The sequence below is a fragment of the Lissotriton helveticus genome, chromosome 5_1 (assembly GCF_964261635.1).
Source record: "Lissotriton helveticus chromosome 5_1, aLisHel1.1, whole genome shotgun sequence".
In the NCBI taxonomy this organism is placed as follows: domain Eukaryota; kingdom Metazoa; phylum Chordata; class Amphibia; order Caudata; family Salamandridae; genus Lissotriton; species Lissotriton helveticus.
Genome location: NC_136065.1, coordinates 1,735,248,100 through 1,735,271,686, shown reverse-complemented (window position 1 = coordinate 1,735,271,686; position 23,587 = coordinate 1,735,248,100). Strand labels below are relative to the sequence as shown.

The window sequence follows — 23,587 nt, the reverse complement described above, 5'->3', positions numbered from 1 at the left end:
GACCACAGGTTTGAATCATTGCAGGGCCAACTCCTACGTTCACCCTTTTAAAGGTTAAAAATAATGCTCCTGAGGCAACAGTGCATCATTCTAGTTTGTGCCACATTGGACTAGGAGAGCAGCTAGACAATGATCTCAACAAAGGCTGCCTTACACACTAAGCTACCTTTCCAGCTCTCCGCAGATGGTGCATTAACCCATTGAGCTATTTTACCAGCTTTTACACTGAGACAGTACACAGAGTCCTTAAAAAAGAGCAGTAGGCTAGTGTTTCTGCTATTCAAATATTTGGGCAACTTGATAATCACATGTTCAAATCACGCAGACACCTCAGCTTTACACCCTCTAAAGGTTAATAAAATTGGTACCGCTGAATAGGGTGATAATGACGGTTGCTGTTTAAAGTGCCAATTTACAGCAATAAAACAACTACATACAAAAGCTATCGTCTTCTGAATACCAACCCATTTCCACTTTTCCACTAGTTTTATACACCACAATATAAGAAAACAACCAGAAAGCCAGGTTATGAGCTTTTTATCTGAACACGTTAACTGCATATTTTAGGGGGGGCGGGGGAGGGGGAGGAGGGCTATAGTTTTTTTGTCATGCACATGATGTGGTGAAATTGCGCCCCGTTGTTTTGACATTTCAACAGACCCATAACGTGGAGACCAAGTCTAAAGGGCACTTACCGGTGAGTGACGGATTTCAAGAGGGTCCAGAAGACGGGCTGAGGTAGGCTGGAGCGCCCGCTCGGCCTCTTGCCTCGCGCTGCCGCCTCCGCCTTGACATGCTTTGCTTTCAGCCCATGGATGAACACTGCTTCTAGTGCACTGCAAAGAGAGTTCGCATCCCCGTCATCGCTGGTGACCACGGCATCAGAGGTCACATACCGAATCTGCAGGGCCTTCAAGCAGCTCGATAGTTTTTTCTTAATCCACTGCAAGAAAAAATGAGTCTTTTTACTTCCAAAACATAAGTACCACCTATGTCAACTGTGCTTCATTTACGACGGGATGCATTTGCAAAGAATTGAGACAGGCCGATTCTTCCAAAACCGCTTTTCAGTGCTGATCTGTTTTTGGGCATTGATGCTGAATTTCTAAAGCATTCAGTAACAGGTACTCCACATACAGAAGATTGCGTATCTCCTGTAACACCGCTGTCCACCTTCCGTGCTTAAAAAGTCCCACAGGCAGGGCTGCAAAACAAGCATTTGCAATGCAATAGTTCTCGCCTTTGCGAGAGTTTTGAGCTATTGGCATCGTAAATGACATTGCCTCTTATTTATGTGTTGGTTTTAAAACAGATAAATAAAAGGCATTGCCTGGAAACATTCCGTTGTCCCACTGGCTGCCAACGTTCAGGCATACAAAACAGGCCATCGGACCTGTCTATATCATGGGAAAATACAGTATATATTTATCCTAAGGATAAGGTTTTCATACGGAACTACTGTGCACCAGGAGTAGGCTCTAATCAACTGAAGCAGAGCCAACGCAACCAGAAGACGACAACTCACTGCCTAGCATTAGCACAATTAGAAATTAAATGCCACAGTCTGGCATTGTCTCAACAAATTACATACTAGCTGCTTCTTCCTACCACTTGCTCAACCAACTATATACTCATTGCCTCTGCTCTGCCTAGGGTGCCCAACTGGCACGGGGGCAAATTCAGGACAGTGAGTGTAAAAATTCAGGACAAAGGTTCAAAATTCAGGACAAAAATTCAGGACAGGAGGTCAAAATTCAGGACAAAACTTCTGGACAAAAGGTTTTACAGACACGTCAGGTGAGGGAGCACAATAGTATATAAGTAAATAAATAGACAACCACTTAAGTACAAGTCAAAATAAGTTTATATTGGTTGAGGCAATCATGCACTTCACAGTTTTCAGTATGCACACAGCTTGCTACCTTAGACGATTCAAACCTCGCATCTCACTCTAGCAGGTACATTAGTCACTAGACAATGGTGAACCACACCTGAATATAAGTGAGGCTGCTTTTATTGTTGATTGAAAACTATTGGATATACATGAATCTTGTGCCAGCCCCCAGTAACAAAATTGCCCCCCTTTCCAGCCTCCCAGGGAAACACCCGATGCCCTGTTCGGCCAGTCCAACCTTGCTACCACCCTCCAATGGTGCCCCTCATCTTCACATAGACCGTCTCTCATGTGTATTTAAGTTCTTTTATAGTGTTACTCATCCCAAGTATGTAGGGCAGGGTGTTGGAGTGGAGTGTGTTACATCACACACACATTATAGGGTTCACTATGCCCCTGTACATAGGCAATCTGAAAACGTAGGAGTCATGCATGATGCACAGTGCCAGGCCGTGAGGTGACTGTGACATGGTGTTGTTTCCAGGGCTTTAAGTGGGGTAAAAAAACTGGGGGGTCTCTTCAAAGGGGGTGTTTGATGTAAATAAGGGCGTGGCTTAAAACAACCAGGCTAAAAATCTGTGCTTAGCATAGTGTTCTGCCAGTTTGGTATTATGTTGTTTCTGTCATTTCATCCAGATATATAATACAGCAAGTATCATTACACCAACAACAAGCCAGGACTATTGGCTTTGTTAATGGTTGTTTGTTGCTTAAAATAAAAAAGCAGCAACCATGGCTTGGTGAATATAATATTGAAAATGTGTCATTTTTAAATCATGAGACAGTGAAAGCCCCTTCTTTTTAACTTGTTTTACAGACTTTTTATATAAACTTTTCTCAAGTTGCAGCATGGGCGTTTTACCTTTAATCAACCTAACAGAATGCCCTGCTGTACACTGAGGCAGGTGGAGACCACCACATGCTTTAACAGCCCAGACTGCTCCATTGTCATTCTGTATGTGGCAATTAGCCGCATACAGAATGACAATGGGCGGGATGGGGCTGCTGCATAATTACGGACAAAAGGCGTCCGTAAAAGAGATCCTCACAGACAACGGATGTGAGGTCCAAATTACAGACAGTCTGTGAAATTTACGGACGGTTGGTCACCCTAGCTTTAAGTACGATAGTGGGAGTGGGGGGAGGAAGGTTTAAAAGCAACTTGGCCTATGTCATTAACGGTACAAAAGGGGGTGGTGATGGACGGAGCATCTGACCCAATCAAACACTCACACCCAGTCAAAAGATCTGGGTTTAATCCATCATCGTTCTTTAGCCCACTCTGCCACCCCAGTTCAGACATGGCCATATGCAAATCAGTCTGACCCTGTGCCTCATGGGAATCAGTCCAGCCCGAACTGCCAAGCCAGGCCTTCCCTGGACCGGAAACAAGCTACCTAGGACCGGTTTCTGGCATTACAGCCGTCTTCAGCCAGGCTTGCTTGAATCCAGTGGCAAAGTGAGCAAGGGACTCACGACTGAGCATACACTGCCAATTTATGGTGAACAAAGCGGTACAAAAGGGGGTGGTGATGGCGGAGCATCTGAACCAATCAAACACTCACACCCAGTCAAAAGATCTGGGTTTACGGCTGAAATGCCAGAAACCGGTCCAAGGAAGCTTGTTTCCGGTCCAGGGAAGGCATGGCTTGGCAGTTCGGGCTGGACTGTTCCCATGAGGCACAGGGTCAGACTGATTTGCATATGGCCATGTCTGAACTGGGGTGGCGGAGTGGGCTAAACAACGGTGATGGATTAAACCCAGATCTGTTGACTGGGTGTGAGTGTTTGATTGGTTCAGATGCTCCGTCCATCACCACCCCCTTTTGTACCGCTATGTCATTAATGGCGCAGCTTGAACAAGGAAACTACAAATTTAGGGATCCCACAGTGCACGGCGCGACTGATGTTTTGCTACGTCTTTGTGCTTTCCGTTATTGCATGCAGATATCTAACACAACAACTTATATACACCTAAAACAAGCCAGGGCTGTGGGCTTTGTCAATAGATGTTAACTGTATACAATAAATGAGTAACAATATTAATTTTGTTGTAAATAAGATTGAACACGTTGCAATTCTGAAATTATGAGTATGTGAGTTAAATATTACTGAGGTCGGTGGGAGGGACAGTGGTATTCAATCTCAATCACTCTCGCTTTCCCTTCATATCACTTTTTTCTGCAGTCTACCTTAGACACACCTGCCCTTTTTTCTTCACATCTTCCTGAAATCCTCCACCTGTATAACTTACACTTAAGCTCTTTCCTCCTCTGCACTGCCTTTTCACTCTCCCCAGTATGCACTTCCTCACATCTCTTTCATTTCGCCGCCCCAACCAACGCTCACACACAAAACACACCCAGTCACCTCTGGGCATTTTCTTTTCTTTTACTTACTCATTCTCAATACTTCAGCCAGTGTTTATCTGCTGCACACACATTTGCATAGAATCACAGTTGCAACTGGGCTAGGGACTAATGTTCTCAGTGTGCTCTGCACAGAGGCCAAGGACTGGATGATCATGTACTCTGAACACCTTTTTTACCCAGTGGCAGGCACTGTGAGAAAAGTGCACTTCCTTCAGTCTGAATTTCAGAACTCTATATTGTAGTCTATTTTAAACACATGGATGCGAGTTAGTTCAACTGTACAAGAGTCATTATTATGTTGCACAAAAAAATACATAAACATAACATTCAAGAAATAACAAATACTCCGAGGGAATGGAAGATCAAGTCAACATGTTAAACTAGTTAACTTTCTATAATAGAAAGATTTGGGCTCTGATTCAGAAAGTGTGTGTAAAATGAACTTGCATTTGAAAACAACTTTTTTTGCATTGGCAACATAGCATTTTAATGCATAATAGTTAATACTGATCTCATATGGATTTACTCACAAGGAATTTTCCTTATGAGTAAATCTCCCTCCATAATAGAAGAGGGGATATTGCATGGCAGAAATGGACATGAGATTTGTGAATACACACAAACACACATGTTGGAGAGTAGTTACCAACTCGTCTCCAGATACTTTCCTTCAAGGAAATGGTTAGAGGTGTACTCTTGAGAAGAACAGCAGTAAATGATTTTCCATAGAGAAGGTTAAAGGGAACACCAGAAGTGGTGTAGGGAAAGGGGTCTTTGTGAGATGGAAAAAACCTCTGTGGATGGGGAAGAAAATACAGAAGAAAACGTGCAAGCATTCTTTTTCCCCGCATACAAAATGTATACAAGTGTGTTCTTGCTTGAGGAAAATAAATGTTAAGTTTTCCAGGATTATGTGTAGAAATAAGCAGCTTGTGAAGGTTTGTTTGCATAACCTGGAAAAATTGTGAGAATTCAGAAAGTGTCTAATCTGCATTTGCAAGACAGTGATTTTACCTATAAACCGGGGTACAGAATGTAGTTGTTTACTGTATAAACACGGTCCCAAAAGAAAGAAGTGTGTTCTTTTGGCCAACCATGACAGTGTTTTTATGAATTTGTGTAGCGTATATTTCTCAAAAGACAGGGAGGTTTCCTTTTAGATCCAATCAGGGACAAGGAGTAATAACCAGAAAAAGTAAAGGGAAGTCCCTATCTATCCAAGAAGTTGGAAAAAGGAACACCTACTGAATAGTAGAGGGGGTATTCACCTTCTTTATGCACAAACCATAACCACATGAATAATCAATCACAAAAATGGATAGAATCAGATAAAAAGCGATATCAAATAATATATATAGAAACATTTTACAATTTATTCAAAAGATAATACAATCATAAAACAATTTCTTTAAAAATCCTTTTTACAGAACAATTTTTGTGCCGATAGGACCAGTTAAAAATGTGACAATTCACATGAAGAACATTAAAAATAATTGTTACAAGGTTGTCGACGCAGCGTTTCAGGCTATGTATCGACAACGTTTTGTTAAAAAGGTAAAAGTCTGGAAGGGTAACTCCCGATTAAAGGGTCCAATAGAGTATAAAATCATTAATAGGCAGTGGCCAAACAATAGTGTTTAATCACCGTAGTTAGAGCTACGATAGTAAATTCTAGATGAAAGAAGCGAATCCTTTCTCTTGTAGAATTGTATAAACTATTAAATCAGCTTAACAAAAGAGTTGTTTTCTTCACTCGTACTAAAGGAACAAAAAATGTATTTACTTTGTAGAGCTTGACAAATTAAAAACGCAGCTTTTGGAGAACTTGAGAAGCGTCACGCTAATTAATTAAAGCGGTTGATGAATGGCTCAGATATCATTGCATCCAGCCATGCGCTGTACTCTTTAGCCTATTTTCCCATACTAGTGGGTAAGTGAAATCTTTTCTCTGGACCTTTAACATTGTATCAATAAACACATAGTATGTGGTATTAACAAAAGCATCGATCTTTTTTCTTTTCCTTGTTGTTTCTACTAGAATTATTTTTAAATCATTTAACCAAAATCGGTGGCTCCCTTGATTCATAAAGAACATTACCAATTAAAGAAGGTAAATAGGATATTTTGTAGCACAAATTAATTAAGCCTACAAAGAGACCACATAGCAAGTTCCTCACTAATTCCTTTTTCAAAATTTAGATGCGCACACTATCCATGAAGAAAATAGTGCTGCAATTCAGAGGAATATGTTAAGCATATGACTGACCTATGTGGTGGTAACCTGGAACAATCTACATGTTACAGATAGCAAAAGGTAACTACAGCCTGTACCCTAGCTATAAATTGTGGAAATTAATCTAGCAGACATTTCCTACCAAGACTTAATTGACATACTTGGTTCAGTTATCCCTTTACATTACTAGTTCAACAAAAGGCACACTGAATTTCATAAAGATGTGTTCTTTAGTTGTTTTTCTATCTATCTAAGTGCTAGCCGAGCTAGAGTATTTCATTACAAATTCCCTTCCAATACCAGTACCACATGTTTAATGAATGAAAAGAAGATTTGATGGTGCCAGAAATCTTATTGACCGTTCTAACTGTATGTTGTAAATCGTGCTACTGATGTACTTTGCAAAAAAGTTGAAATCAGTAACTGTTTCTAATTGTATGTTTCTTTCTGAACTAGAACCTTGTCCTGATGAAGGTCTTATCATAAAACCGAAACGCTGCGTCGACAACCTTGTAACAATTATTTTTAATGTTCTTCATGTGAATTGTCACATTTTTAACTGGTCCTAACGGCACAAAAATTGTTCTGTAAAAATTATTTTTAAAGAAATTGTTTTATGATTGTATTATCTTTTGAATAAATTGTACAATTTTTCTATATATAATATTTGATATCGTTTTTTATCTGATTCTATCAATTTTTGTGATTGATTATTCATGTGGTTATGGTTTGTGCATAAAGAAGGTGAATACCCCCTCTACTATTCAGTAGCTGTAGCGTATATTTGTCTTTAATGGAGTAAAGGATTTCTAGAATGTTCTGTTCCAGTGATTTCTTCACAGGGAGTTACCGAGAATTCCAACAACGCTCTATTGTGGGTATTATGCATCCCTATTAAGTGTTGTGTCAGATATATGCGTTGATAACGCAGATCACTGTTTGCAACTGCTGGGGGGCTGCAAGTGGTGTGTTCAATCAGATGGCTGGAGGGCAGAGTCCTATTAATCAGGCAACAGGTTATGATTTTACAGATGTGGCTTAAAGCTCGACATCGCTGATCAATCTCTTGAAAGGATAGGATGTCCATTGACCAGCATTAGCATAAACTGTGTTTGGTGTTGCCACCCCTGTGGCAAGCCTGATTTGTGTGTGAGATGCAAAGTCACACACAGAGCTCTATGGACAGAACATGGCAGAGGGGCACCATTGCCACTTGGAGGCATACCTGTGCCGCATCAAAAGTATGTGAGATGTGCCATCAGTGAAATTACTGTAATGCTCGCCCTAGTGCTCACTGTAGTTTCAGGAGCCATTCCGATTGCTCCCATTCACTATGGCACTAGGTTGTGCCACTTCTGATATATAAAACCTGACTCATTCTGGACAGGAGCCAGCGTCGATTCTCAGACTGCTGGTTCATGCTGTCATCTGTTCATTCATGTAACATTTAGAAGGCTAAAGTTTTCCATCTCACTGGTTATGCTTCAGTCCTACATAAAATACCTCGGTTTTAGTTACACCCATGTGATGTGGGGAGGGGGGGCCAAGCTCATGGCCAAGTGAGTAGCATCGAGTGCTATGACAGCTCTAACTGTCCCATTGTCATTCTGTATGTGGCAATTAGCAGCATACCAAATGACAAAGGGTGGGGCGGGGCTTCTCTTGTGCTCGAGGATGAGTGCGAGGCGGCCCCATCAGCAGGCTGAGGTTTCTCACAGGAGAGCAGTGCTGCTCCCTGTAACTGGCCATAATTACGGACAAAAGGCATCCGTAAAAGGGATCCTCACGGACAACGGGCGTGAGGTCCAAATTACTGACTGTCCGTGAAATTTATGGACGGTTGGTCACCGTAGCTCTGCCTAGCATAAGAGCAATCAATTACTAACTCAATGAATCAACCAGGCATCTTATCGACCAATTACATTTACACTGCCTCTGCCGAGAATCTTCTCAACCAATTACATACCGACTGTGACTGCCTGGCGTCAGCACAATTAATGAGAAACTTGCTGGCTCTGCCTTGCATTTTCTCAACTAATTTCATACTCACTGCAGGTGCTTTGCATCTTCACAACCAATTACATACACGCTGCCTCTGCCTAGAACCCGCTCAACTAATTACATACTCACTGACTCTGATTAGCATCAGCTCAACCAATCAGAAAATCGCTGGCATCTTCTCAGCCAATTACATACTCCATGCCTGAAATCCACTCGACCAATTACAAATTTACAGCTAGCATCTGACTTCCGTTCAACAAATTACAAATGCCTAGTCCAGGCATCCAGTCTGCAAAGTACAAACTCAGTGCCTGTAACACCCGCTCGATCAGCTACACACTCTACTTCCGCTTCCCTTAAAATGTGAGATTGGATCTTCACCCTGCGGTGCACACAGTGACAGAAATTAAAGAGTGTAAAGGCACATTATTTAAAAGAAGCATTTCTGTGTTGTTATAAGTCACTAATCGTTTTTAAAAAACAAACTTAAAAATGCTAATGTTAGTCTTAGATTCTTCAAGGTCGTAGAACTAGTAATTCATTATTATCCACTTTTCCTCCATTGATCTACAGCCAACATATTCCATACATTGAATACAGTAAGACATAGTTGGATGGCCATTATTACATCATATAATTTGAAGGCTGAGTGCACAGACATTACCTTACCTGTTTAACTTGTCTAGGGTCCAACACATTTTCAGCCGTTTGGGTCGACAGCATGTCTCTCTTCCACTTCGCAGTTTAATCACGACACCTAAAAGATGAAACACTATGCTTAGCCACGGTCCTAAACTTGCAACATTAATGGTTCAAGCATATTGTTGTAACAGACTCCACACGCTGTATATATTTTCCGTAAGAGTATTTAAATAATGAAGAAACAACTCTCGACGTGGTGCTCTCTCAGCCGGAACTGCAGGTGAAAAGAATGCCACACTGACAACATCACAAATAGCATTGGAACCCTCGAGAGAATAATTAGACAAATGTCCCTCCAGCCCCACAAATACATTACAACACATCCCCTTCCGTTAACACATACAGAAGCAATGTTGTAGCTCATTTCCAGAACCACAGGAATGGTAAGTAATGCTCAATGTGGCAAGCAGTGCACTACACAACATAACTAGAAAATACATTCTTTGAAAACAGGAAAGTGTAGCCTGCTAAGAACAGAAAAACTGCGGTCAGTATAAACAGTTGTGAAGACATTGTTGAGAAGAAAACAGAATGACACTAGTCTAGTGCACATGCGCAAGTCACTGAAGGTAGTCCAGAAGGTAGGCAGGTTGCCTTCTTGACTTAGGATTTCTACTAGCCCCACTCCAACACCTACCATCCGCGCCAGCCTCGCTACGCACATGGACACCCTCATCACCATTCTCAGAAAAACAACCATGCTCCAAACCACTACCATCCATCTGTATTACCTCTTTATCCTTCATGAGCATAAAGCCATTGCATCCTTCACCGTCAACACTATCCTCGTCACACTCTTGACCACTATACATGGTCAATCTTCTCAAGTTCCAATGTTCATGATTAGTCAGCACAACATGCCACCTGTGAACCTCCTGAAGTTAAAAGGGCCTCAAAAACTATTAAACGTCTTTTTGCCTCTTCCACAATTAATTTTTACTTTTTACATTTCCACAATTAGTTTTTACCCGATCACCACAAACAATCCTCTGGTTTCCAAATCTATCCCGAAGGACACTGATTGATCCTGAACCACCTGAGACCATTGTAAGACCTGCACGGCTATCTTGACAGACACCACTAGATCCTGCGCCCTTCTCCTCAATCAAATCTTGCATTCATGAAGGGCAAAGTTTGGAGCCAGTTATCATCTCGCTCATTGTGCAAAAGGGTACCTCACCAGTTGCATAATTTTCCATGGTACAATAAGACCAATTCGGAAATCATGATCTCCACATCCAATCGATTTGCCTCTGCCATCTGCAGAGCCCCCTTTATCATGCGGTTCACTCACTCTACAATTCCATTCACATGGGGATTAATACAGCGGTACGTGAATGTCTCACACCAAACAACACCAAAAAGTCTTTCATCTCACTAGAGGTCAGTTGAGTCCCATTGTTATGGATGAGTACGACCGGAAAAACTCCTCTCTAAACCTTCGCATAATGCTTCTTTCGTTGTACGTGTGGTAATCTCTTGTAAGAATTTAACCACCAGCCACCTGGAATGGACGTCAACCATGACCATAGCAAATCTTCTGATACGTCCAATACTAGACATAGGGCTAATGAAGTTCAAGCACACACTGTACAATGCACTACCAGGATCCATGAAACTGCCACCTTCAGAATGGGCACCCAGCTTCAATCGCGTCTCACTCTCTTTGCATTCGGTACAGCTTTCCACTCAATCCACAATGTCACTAACAATAGCCGGCCACCAAACCTCATAACAAACACGTTTCTTGGTGACAGTCTGCCCAAAAATGCCCTTCATGACTGAGTCAAACAATCTTTTCGCACATCAGAAGGCGGAACCATCCTGTCTACTCTCGTCATCACCACCCTCCCATCCCCTACCAACAAGAGAAGTTCATCAAGAACGTGGCCGGAAGGTCGCATGGCCAAAGAGACTACTTTCACTCCTTCCACCATTCCTTTTCATAAGCATTACTTCTGCTAGTACAGCATCGTTTTTCATTGCATCAGTCCACTCACAAAGCCACTACACCAACTGACTGCATCCTCCACACTGGCGACAGACACTTCTCGCTCTCTACAAACGACCGCCTCCACATCCACCAACTTCAAGTCTAATGACAAACGTGAAAGGCAATCCCCCAGGACATTTTTCCAAACAGCTATCTATGCTATCTCAATGCGACCTGCAAAGAGGGGCCCTACGGTGTCCCCAACCTCTCCTGTATCTGCCTGATCCTATACTGCACAATGAGCTGGTCCAGAATCATCTTGCCAGTCATTGCACCAAACTTGCACCTGACTTACAGTTCTTTTAACCGTGTGATAAACTGATCCACCGACTCTACCATCCATTGAGGTTGTGTGTAAAACGCATGCCACACCATTCTCACTCTCGGCAAACCCAAGTGGCAATCTTTTCCATGCTACAACATACGCATCTTCAATGGGGTGCCCCGCCTGGTTGACAGCTTTAGGTAAATACTTAAACACGTGCTGGCCTTCCTTTCCCAGCGTGCTCAATAAAATTTACCTTTTTCTACCCGCACTGAACTCCAACCCATCAAGAGCTTCAATGTCATTATGTGTGTTGGAAAGTGGGTTCTTGGTGGGGGCAAATGTAGGTCTGCCACTGGCCACTAACACGATAGGACTCAGCATAGGTCTTGGAAAATTATTCTTATACTCAAACCTTGATAACGTAGCTGCGAGCAGACAGGCTTAACTTAAAAGACAGGTATGTAAAGCATTTAAAAACACCATTCAGTAAATAATTAAGACACAACAAAGTCTTTCATCTCACTAGAGGTCAGTTGAGTCCCATTGTTTTGTAATAGTAATTAAGACACAACACATAATAAAAATCCAACACCTAATTTATAAAAATAGGAAATAATTGTAGCTTTAAAATTACACCAAAACGACAAAAGTCCAATGTAGGGAACCAGAGATATGAATTTTGAAAGATGTAATAAAATATAGCACTTCGAAGAATATAGTACCATATAGTGATACCTGCTCACGATAGACAGGGCCAAAGTCAAAGTTTCAGGCCGGGCGCGATCGAGCCCTGAGTGGCTACAGCTCACGGCAGATTACGGTCTCAGTTTCTACCTTCACACTCAGAAAATCTTCTGGAGTTTTTCTTCCCCGAGGGCCCTCATAGCTCCTAGTCAGTCCAGATCCGGTGAGGGTTCGCCGGCTTGACTTGTGACAAGGTCCCAGTCAACTACCCTGGAGCGGACCTAGAAAATTTCTCAAGATCGCTTCAGCAGGGCAACCCAGGAATCCAGGCCAGCACGCAATGGAAGGCAGTTGCTCCCTGTAACCTTTTCTACAAGTGGCCTTAGAAACTTTCTGGAGCTTTTTCTCGCAGGGTCTCTCGATGCTCCTCATGTAGCTGGATCGGGTGAGGATTAGCCGGCTTCAGTTTTCTTCTAGTCACGGTCAATCTCTGGACGTTGGAGCTTTTAACGGGACAAACCTGGTTGGCTTGGCCTGCGCGCAGTTGAAGGCAGACGGCCTTTTTCAAAGTTGCTCCAAACTTCTTGAACTTCTTCCTGAAGTTCCTCATGATCCTTGAAATTTGAGGACGTCAGTTCCCACAATACACTGGTACAAAACCCTTACAAATCCACTGGTAGTTACCCAAGGTGAAGATTTAGATGGTGATATTCCAGACGAGCTCTTTTAATCTGTAGCTTTCAGGGAGTCCACTTTAGTCCTTTTCTCAGGAAGGTAATCCACAGGGCTGTAGTTTCAGATGGTGCAGTCTTCAGAGGTCAGGCCTTAGAATTCTTTGCACAGCAAAACTTTTCAACAGTGCACTTCTTGCTTCGGTAAGTTTCAAGCAGCTAATCTGGAGGGTTCTGCCCCTCTCAGATACTTATTCCTAGTTTTCTGGGTCAAGCAGGACACTTCTGACCAATGGGAGCAGGGTAACTCCTCCAATATATGACCACATCCTGTAGAGTGTGGCAATATGTTGTCCTAGAGTGCATCAAATCTTCCAAATCCATAATGGCTGATTTTCCTGCAAGGAAGTATGAGCTGGCTAAACACGTCCCCAGGATAGCTAATTTACTTAAGACTCTCCCCCTGCATCTGCTCATACCTTCCTTAAACCTGCCATCTGCCTAAGGTGGGAAGTTCAGAGCTGTAAATGACACTGGTCTCTACTCTCCTCTTTGAAGAACATAATTTACGACTCCTCCCCCTGGCCTGAAATTCCTATGGAACAGCACACAGCCCTGTCAGCAGAGCTGGTTAACCCCAGGGGCTCTTTATCACCTCCACGAGGTAGCCTGGTTAATCCACTTAACTCTGACCAATCAGGGAAGACCACTGGAAGGCTGAATTTGGACTTACAAACAAGAAAGTCTTATAACGTCTTGTATGTACACTTTAGGAGAAATTCAACAATATGATATGGTTGGATTTATTAATGCCATTCTGGGAAGTCTTTGAATGGCATTTCTATCCCTCTTCTATCAAGAGTTATTAATCAATAAATTCCTACCACGTTAACCTATATAACAGGGGATTTGCAATGGGAAAAATGACTTGGGCCATTTTTCCAGCATCAGGACTTACAAAAACATATTTTATAAGTACTTGCCTTATATCTACAGGAACCCCACCCCAATTGCAACTAGGGGAGACTTTATGGGGTTCTGAATCTGTAGAAATATTGCAGATTCTCCCTCCACAGTGCTCCTAGCATCAAAGTCGAATTTGAGCAGCACTTTACCACAATGTGGGGAGTGAAATGTGAAATTTCACTTTACCCAGGTGTAGGAGAGTGGGGTCTGCAATCCCATGGCCACCCCAGATTTTTGCTTTTTGCTTCACTGATTTACGACTTTCCCTGGCTGTGGACCTGCTAATCAGACCCACAGCCTAGCTGTTCTCTCTCTAAATTACAACCATGTACCTTAGGTGCATTTTACCAATTGGTAATGGGCCACCTTATCAGTCCCTGTACAGCATACCTTAGGTATCCAGGGCATAGGTGTACCCAGGGCCTACCAGGGGTTGAAGCATGTATTATGCCACCCCTGGCTGGCCACCCAAACAGACACAACTGGCTGCACGACAGCTGGGGCAAGGTGGTGTAAACACCCTTTGCTTTAGATATAGTATTCCTATATCTAACCCTAAAATGGACACATATATTCCTATCAGTCAATCCTGAAGGCAGAGTGCTTGGAATTATGTGAGATGGTGCTCTGGCATGAGCTGAGCCCGTTTGCAGCTTGCGGAACCAAGTCCAAATAGCTGTTCCAGGATAACGCTATACCATATACTCTTAAGTGCATTATAATCCTCGCGGTTAAATGCTAACTTTGGTATAGCTTTATCAAAACATGTCGAGTAAGGTGTCATACGAATTGGAATACTAACCCCTCGCCAATTCTGGCGACGGGGTTAGCATTCCACCCTTCTAGAGGGACACAACATGTATGTAACTGTGAACTCCGGTTAAAGTCAGACATAGCCTCAGCTCCACAAAATGGATGCTGCCACCGAGACACAAGTCTGCCCTCCTGCTGCTGGGAGTCCTTCCAGCAACGGAGGCATGGACAAAGGGTTTCCTGTCGGGGGCGGTGCCAGCACCATCCCAGACAGGATTTTGTGTATTCCAGGTAGGCAGGGCTGAAAGGAAGGTGACTGCAAGTGGCACCCCGGTGCTCACTGTGCATATGCCGGCTCAAACCAGTTCTTGGGGCACACCAGCCCCTGAGCTGGGGAGAGACCGGACAAAGGAGAGGGGTGTAACCACCCCCCTCCTAGTCCCACCCATAGGGCAGGACTTAGTCGGGTGCCAGCCCCTTTTCTTAGTATAAAGATAGGAGCAGGCCCCCTTCCCAAATTAGATAATATTAAATCTTGAAACTACTTTCCACAAAAGGAACTCTTGACTCTTCTGAAGACTCTCCCTTGTGGCTAAGGAGTAGCCACCCTGCACCAGCAGGCACCATCGAAGCTCTTGCGATTTGCTGAAGTCCATCCTCCGGATCAAGACTGCCCAGCTCGACGAGACCCGGTTTTCCCTCCATCTCTGACCTCTACCTACATCATCCAGCCCAGCTGAGATTCGTGGGTGCGACAAGACCCGTGGGACCGGCCATCTTCAAGACCTGCACGACGCTTCACCAGCACGACCCCCGAGAGACCCTCGAGTAAGTGCATTGGGGTTTGAGAAGCCCTAACCCTGAGCAGCTCCAGCACCAAAGTCCAGCCCCCCAGCATTCACGAGATCTCCCTTCCCTCCCTTCCCTTCTGCTCTTTGCTGCTCACCGCGTTGTCCGGCCACTTGCCTGCTGGCTTGTAGCCCTCCTGACGACGAACCACGACACTTCCATCGCTGGTCTGGTTGCTCCAGACTGGCCCTTGCTCCCCTCCAACAGAGGAGCACCCTGGACCCTCCTGGTCCACTCCAAACGCCATCTTGAGTCCACCGCGTGGGCTTGCCTTTGCCAAGGCTTGTTGCTCCAATCCTGGTTTCAGCAGCGCCGACAGCAGACACCCTCGTGGGACAGCTCGCCCCTCCATCCTGGTCGCCGACAACGCCTCCTGGTCCGAGAGACTGCAGAGCCAAGCGTCGCCCACTCACCTGGTCGAGGTGCCATCCTGGTGCCCATCTGATCACTGGCTAGTGATTAAGAACTGAGTCCCCTCTGCTTTCAGGTCATCTTCAACTCCGATCCAGGCTGGATCCCATCGAACTTCATCACTGGTCGCCTGCCAGCAACTTCTTCTTTCAGGCTCCATAGACTAACGAGGATTCCCGACGTCTTTTGAACCCTATGCAGCCGCAGCCCCTGGGCTAGGTAACCCGAGCATTTCGGTGCTCCAACATAGGTTCACTATCTAAGTGTCCAGATCCTTTTTCGTTTTCAGCCTAACTAGTCGGATTCGTCCGATAACACTAACTTTACGAAATCTAGCATCCATAGACTTCTTCCCGCATCCCGCGTGAGAGTGCACACTCTGCACACGATCTCCCTAGACCTCCTGCTCGTAATCTGAAGGTTCAGTAGTGTAGTCCTAGCGATCCTAAAGCCTCTGGATCTTGTTACTTACCTGCTAGTATTTCGCATTCCACTTTTGTAGTATATGGTTTTTCGTGTGTAAATTGTGCAACTTAAAGTATTTTCGTAAGAGTTTTGTATTGTGCTTAGCTTCCTGACTCAAAGAGTTCAGGGTAGACTTGTTATAAATAAATATCCTTTATTTTCATAACAACTTGTGTGGTGTCCTTTCACTTCGCGTTCAAGGGGTATATGTGATGGTAAAACAGCTGGCTTAACACGCCCTCTAGAGTTTAGCCTGAAGACTGCTCGTGTCCATGCTACTAGGATAGCTGGTCTAAAAGGTTGACTTACAACCAATCATCAATAAGGGTTGTTTGGTATGATACAAAGTGATCACTAGAATAGTGAGCACTATATATATCAGGCCAACTTCTCACACCAGGCATATAAGAACTCATTTTATAAGGGTGTACCTTATAAATACCTGACCCCCCACCCCAGGGATAACTAGGGGAGACCCTGCGAGTCCCTAATATGCCAAAACATTGTAGGTTATCCATTTTTAAGTGCCCTAAACACCAAAGTCGTGTTTATTTACTTTTTTTTAAAGCAGTCCTGGCACCTAGGGCTGTTTTTAAACTGACCTCAGGCTTCAGCAGTGCACACATGCAAGTGCAAAAGAGCTGCTGGCCTCCAAACTGCCATGCTCCAGGGTAATGGGGACTTCTAGGTAGTTTCCATCCCCCAACCCTATTATATACTAGGGGCCTATAGGGGAAGTCATGCCAATCACAGGGGGACCCCACATACAATTGTGTACCCTAGTGTATGTAGGTGTTTTAACTGTATTCTAATGTGTCTCTTTCAGCATAGCACTGGCTCTGTGCCTGGTTAGGCAGAGACCAGGGTCAGTCAGAGTCAGTTACCACCAGTATCAGTCATCAAAAAGTTGGGGGGGGGGGGGTTGCCCAGGGCACAGGATGATATTGCAACTATATGTCTACCCACTCCTTCCACTCTACTGATGGAACCCTAGGTTGAGTGAGAAACACTGGTTGTGGATTCATCGCCGACACCTGCATGACTGCAGTTCCGCCTACCCTCTTTTACACATACACTTCTAAAATGCAACGAAAGAGAAAGAAGGAAAAACAAATTGCTGTGTTTCTGCTAAAGAACACTGTTCTGGTGTAATCACTGCTTCAGCATTCCTAAATACAGAACAAAGTTAATGGGTAAAAATTACCAAATCATTACCATCCTGTTCGTGAGCATGAAGTAAAAAATCAAATTATCACACCAATACCGTCCAAAAAGCCCCACTGAGGTCAGCAAACTGTGGCTACTAGTATCCTGCTGATGGTAAATGATGCGCTAGTCCAAGCCAAAGCTAGCAGTAGAAGTTGCACCCGTCACTGAATGCAGGCAACAAGCTTGTGTACTTGAGCACAGGTTTCTGAGACAGCAATGGCGAGATGAGGGTCAGGAGCATGTGAACGTTGCTTCTGCCTGGTCAACCAGCGTCACCCAGGAACTGCTCTCTGTAGTCTCTTTCAAGCTTGGTTACACCAGGGTTAGTTGACGTCACATGCAAACCTGGTAATTGTATGCGCAGGCGGTATCCTAGCAACTGCTGCTATTAACTAACATCACAGTTGTTGATTCGTACAGATGCACGTGCACGCGCATTACAGCCGCCGGACAGTTTTACTCTGTGGGTGCAGCCTTCCCCACAAACTTCGGGTGAATAAATGGTGCACATTATCACGCCCTGAACCACCCGCAACTACCGGCACTGTGCTTCAACACGGCGCTCCGATTCCCGCAGTCTGACCTGAAATGGTGAGAGCCTCTCACACCTGGGTTCTTATGTAGCCACACCAGGAGAGAATTGAAGTCCTAATTCTGCGTTGGCTAGTCGTCGCCGAATTTTGTTGTAATCGACTCCATACACTGTATATATATCTTCCATAAGAGTATTTATTTATTTAATGAGAAACAACTCTCAGCGTGATACTCCCTCCGCCAGACAGCAAGCAACTGCCGGGGAAAAGAAAGCCACACATACACCATCACAAATAGCATTGGAACCCTCGGGAAAACCACAAGACGAATATCCCTCAGGCCACACAAATACATTATAACACATATCATCTGTGAATAGGGCTAATGCACAAATATATTCTGACATAGGGTAATGTGTATTTAGGGAACTTCTGTGACAATTCCTAGCACTCGTAGTATTCCAGACCTTAACATAAGCACCATCACTATTTATTGCAACTGATCTTCAAGAGTGGCGGACATCTTTTGACATGTGTGAAGGCCTTCATGTGAGGAATTTGATAGAAAATCAATGTATGATAGATAAAAAAGTTCTCCTCAACTCTAGAACTGTGGATGGTTGCAGGGTGGGTTGCCTGTCTGCAGGCCCAAGCACTGGTCAGTTCAAGGTTATGTGGAGTAAACACCATTAGAGAGAGACGGGAGGGCAAGTGTTAAGGGGACTTGACTGACAAGGAAAAGACTCTGAACGTAATTTCTCACTGGCAGTTACTGGAGGTCACTCAAGGCAAGGGTGTAGTCCTATTGGTTCTCCTTTTAATTTTGGCACAGTGGGATTTGAGTGCTTCTATGGGGAAATAGCAGTATGAATTGCATTTTGTTTCTCTATATCAATACTGATTGCAAGGATAGGGTCAGCGGTACTCCGCTGTGAGGGCTGGGTCAGCAGCACCCCTTGTGGTCAGTGAAAAAATGGGCAATGAAAACAGGTTACTAAATGAAAACATTTTTAAAAGATATCAAGATATCACAAATCTCCAAAATGTCCAACTTGTGATACGTCATTTACATGACAGCATGATTTTAAGCTCTAAGACAGCGAAGCTCAATGGTTCACAGTCGGACCCACTCATTGGGATCTCCTCAATGTCCCCAGCTAAGGTTTGTACAGAGCACTGCTATTTAGAACTGGCCCATCAGTTAATGCTTCCTCGGAGGATGAGACCACAGGGGCTTCAACAGATTGCTCCTGGGAAGCGGACTGAAGGTGGGCGTCCAACACGCATTCCTGGGTGGAGGGAGTTGGATGGTTCATGTTGCGATGTAAGTGAGCACGAGAGCATCCATAGCTCGATCCTGGTCAGACCTCCAACATCACTCTTTCACCCATCTGATCAGGCAAGAGGTACAGGTCTGCGGAACTGGGCACAAAACTTTTCCAACAGCACTCTTGCTAAGGTCATATTCAACTAGGCTGTCTTGTCCTGTTGAGACCTTCCTAGTATTGCCAGAAATCAAGTAAGGACTAAAAAATGATAAATAACACACCATCTGGACAGTGTGAGGTAGCTTGCACTGCCTTGAAAGAGGTCTGCTCCCCAGCACCATGCACAGCCTCGGAATACATGTATTTGTGGCCTAGAAACATCAGAATAACAGTGTTGCCTAATGTAACCGCAGGGCCCATGGAGCAGACGAAATGTAGACCACACACATTCCAAAAGTATTCCCTTCGCTGGTACAGGTGTTTTTGCTCACTAGTCTAGACCTCTCACAGGTTTGAAAAGTAAGAAGAGAATTCTTTCATTTTAACACCCATATGGGTACAGTAAAAATGGATATCAAACCTATTGTGGGCGTTACTGACACCTAAATGCCCCCCCCCCCCCCCAACACTGTCCCGATTTTGATATCTCATTATACAAATTCAACAAGATCACTTTAACACTATGGAACAACTAATCATCTACTAGTGCCAGGAGATTGGTCATCAGGCCCCCTATAAGCCACCGAGCCTGACATGCAAGAGGCCTCACTTGCAATGAGAATGTTGAGTCAAAACAGGAAACATTTACCATTTACACAAGTACACGACTGATCATCTACTAGTGCCAGGAGATTGGTCATCAGGCCCCCTATAAGCCACCGAGCCTGACCTGCAAGAGGCCTCACTTGCAATGAGAATGTTGAGTCAAAACAGGAAACATTTACCATTTACACAAGTACACGACTGAGGAGTGAAGTAAACAGTACCCAGAACTCAGTGGAATCCCAAAACTATGGTGCAAAAAGGGTAAAAATGCAGAGACTTTATTTAAGGGATGACGGATATGTGCAATGCCCGACATCAACATTATGCCAAAAAAATAGTTCTTAGCCGGACATAAATTTCTCACTTGCCTCAATGAATATAAACAACCTAGGGCCTAATTTAGGTTTAGGGGAACAGGGATTAATTATGGTAAATGTTGCAGATGTTCAAATGTGTCCGAATGAGATTTTACAAAGGTAGATAGCCCGACAACGAAGGACGACATGTAACAACACGATACGACACCAAACTGTCAGCAAAAGTTGTAACAACTAATCAGACCTCGATACAATATATGCCGAGTCGTCTTATTTAATTCATAGCAAACCAGAACAACATGCTGCATGACTGGTATCTTCCAAAAATCATGTTACCAGAGCCTGTGGCAGTACGCGGAAGATCCACATAGCGGAAATGATTCCTTTTGATAGGGTGGAGGTCAAAGCAGCCTGCCAGAGACTAACCAGGGCAAGTGCTGTTCCCAGTCACATTTGTATGGGTGAAAGAACAACATCCGCATTTAATGCAATAAACACCGAGGAAGCGCGGTAAGGAAACAGCTCTCAAATAACAAGCTTTGAAAAGTTTCACACGAGCCTACAGTGACAGCTAAGGACCAGGGCTGCGCCTCTGCAGAATCGGAGTCATGCATTTTGCGGTTGCTAATGTCATCGGTCGCACAGCAGAGAACATCAACAGCTTCCAAGCCCGGTCACCAGACACTCCAAAAAACACATAGGCTCGCCGAGCACAAGAGCCTGAGGCAGCACTTCTGAGGTTACTAAAGCTGCAAGTTAGTTTGACTGAGCTGAACTTGAAGTCACAATACGTAAAAGCTGTAAGTCTGCCAGCCAATCCACCCAGCACTTCAAAAAGGTAAGATAGAATTTGGAAACATGTCCCCATTCCAACAGGACATCAGCGCTTCGAGTGGCCTTCTTCACACGCTAAATACACAAACTGCAATAAAAAATGCCAGAGAAGTGCGTTTGTGGGAGGCTAAAAGAGGCAACGTGGACGGGGCGGGTGGAGGGTTGAAGAGGCAACATGGACGGGGCGGGTGGGAGGGTAAAAGAGGCAACATGGACGGGGCGGGTGGGAGGGTAAAAGAGGCAACATGGACGGGGCGGGTGGGAGGGTAAAAGAGGCAACATGGACGGGGCGGGTGGGAGGGTAAAAGAGGCAACATGGACGGGGCGGGTGGAGGGTTGAAGAGGCAACATGGACGGGGCGGGTGGGAGGGTAAAAGAGGCAACATGGACGGGGCGGGTGGGAGGGTAAAAGAGGCAACATGGACGGGGCGGGTGGGAGGGTAAAAGAGGCAACATGGACGGAGCGGGTGGGAGGGTAAAAGAGGCAACATGGACGGAGCGGGTGGGGGGGTAAAAGAGGCAACATGGACGGGGCGGGTGGGAGGGTAAAAGAGGCAACAGGGCGGGTGGGAGGCTAAAAGAGGTAACGTGGACGGGGCGGGTGGGAGGGTTGAAGAGACAACAGGGCGGGTCAATGTGGACGGGTCGGGTGGAAGGGTAAGAGGCGACTGGGTGGGAGGCTAAAAGAGGCAACGTGGAAGGTGCGGGTGGGAGGGTTGAAGAGGCAACAGTGCGGGTGGGAGGGTAAGAGAGGCAACAGAGCGGGTGTGAGGCCAAAAGAGGCGACACTCAGCGAGAGGAGCTATGGCTTCCAAAGATTTTTCTTTGGGTGCTAGGCTGGAAGATATTCTGAACGCAGCTGACTGGTCGCCAGACTCTACGTTCAAGAAGTTTTACTTCAAACCTGTAGTTAACATGGCTACATTGGTCATCAGTACGCTTTGAACTAGCATAATCCTCGCCTCCGGTCCTGCCATAGAATTTAAAATTTCCTAGGGTTCGCAGCGGAAAGTTCCAATTCTATTAAGGGGATGGGGGTAGGATTATTCCCACCCGAGTTGGAGAGATCCAGACCTCTCCTTATCTTGAAGTTATAGACAATTAGAGGCTGAGATCAGTATGGTATAAATATAAGACATTTTCTGACTATTCTTTTGGCAGAGGCGGATATGTTATTTATTCAGTATAGTGATGATGTTTTTCCAGTATAGCTGTACTGCTACTGTGCATAGTTGTTTTTCATTGGCACTTGGATGGAGGAGTTACGAGGGTCTCCTTTTATTTTACAGGGAATGTGTCTTCTATACAGAAATGAACAAAGCACAGCTGGAGACGACTGTTGCACGAAGAACAAGCATTGGCATAGCCAATAGGTCTCTCCTTTGGGACCTTGTAAGTGTTTAGCCATGCCGCTCATTATCCTGGTGCTACGGCATCTGCTTACTTCATAAGCTTTGCCCTGTGATGTAGCCAGTTTTCAATGCTGCTTAGTGGTGTAAGGGAAATTCAGATGGGCTTTGTCTTCTAAACATAGTGGCGCGTCGGAGAGCTGCAATATGATGCTAGTCGCAGTGATCTCTTGCTCAGTTGCCTGTAGGAGTGATGCATGGCACACCTTCTGTAAGTGATATCAGAGCCCTCGTCTATTCTAGGGGGCTGGGGATATCGTACTGCGATCCAGTGAGGCTCTTGATTACAGAGATACAGTGTAGGCAGGTGCCTAACCCAATAATTAAAATTATTGCTTTAGGGCCCAGGACGGCCTTTCCATGCTACTGATAAGGAGCTCACACTGACATTGAGGTAATTACACTACAACCTTTAACCCTATCCTAACCCATATAGCCATCACCTCATACTGACAGTAACTCCAACGCGCCTGGAGGTGGTTAAGCTCACGCCACACGTTGCGCAAACACACAATATTTTATGGAATGTAAGTGCACCGCTTTCTGCTGTTCAATGCTACATAATAAGATAAGCAACTTGTGTTACGATTATAAGACCATCACAAACACTGTGTGGCACCACAGCACAGGAGCCGATTGAAAAAGATTTAAAAGAAATACATACATCTGGAGAGGCGTTTTGATGGGCTGGTGAAATAACGCAAATTTCAGAGCGCCAAGAGGTAATGCCTGCGCATTGGCCACTGCATGCTCGAAGTTCTTGGTGGATGGGGGGTTGTCCTAAATGATAATTTTGAAAATACTTCCATCAATAAATGAACTGAAATAAAAACTCAACACAGAGGAGCCTGGAAGCCTTGCGGGAGGTGCAAACATTTAAGAGAGGAGATGTCAAAGTCCTGAGCAGCTCCATGCTCACATTGTACGCTGTGCCCCTCTTGCAGATCTCTGGAGCCCAGACAGGGCTAGGTTTGACGGAAGAGTCAGGGT

The 23,587-nt window shown here is 44.6% G+C and overlaps 1 protein-coding gene across 3 annotated transcripts in view; it reads right to left on the bottom strand.

The window, feature by feature from the left end:
• Positions 1-23,587, bottom strand: part of PLEKHM1 (pleckstrin homology and RUN domain containing M1) — a 247,449-nt gene that overhangs the window by 130,806 nt on the left and 93,056 nt on the right. For all 3 annotated transcript variants that reach the window (XM_078645003.1, XM_078645004.1, XM_078645005.1), the window contains exons 2-3: positions 9,170-9,257; positions 696-943 (exon numbers count right to left, since the gene is read on the bottom strand). In XM_078645003.1, the coding sequence (XP_078501129.1) occupies positions 696-943; positions 9,170-9,223 (302 nt within the window). In that variant the 5' untranslated portion in view covers positions 9,224-9,257. The remainder of the gene's footprint in view (positions 1-695; positions 944-9,169; positions 9,258-23,587) is intronic.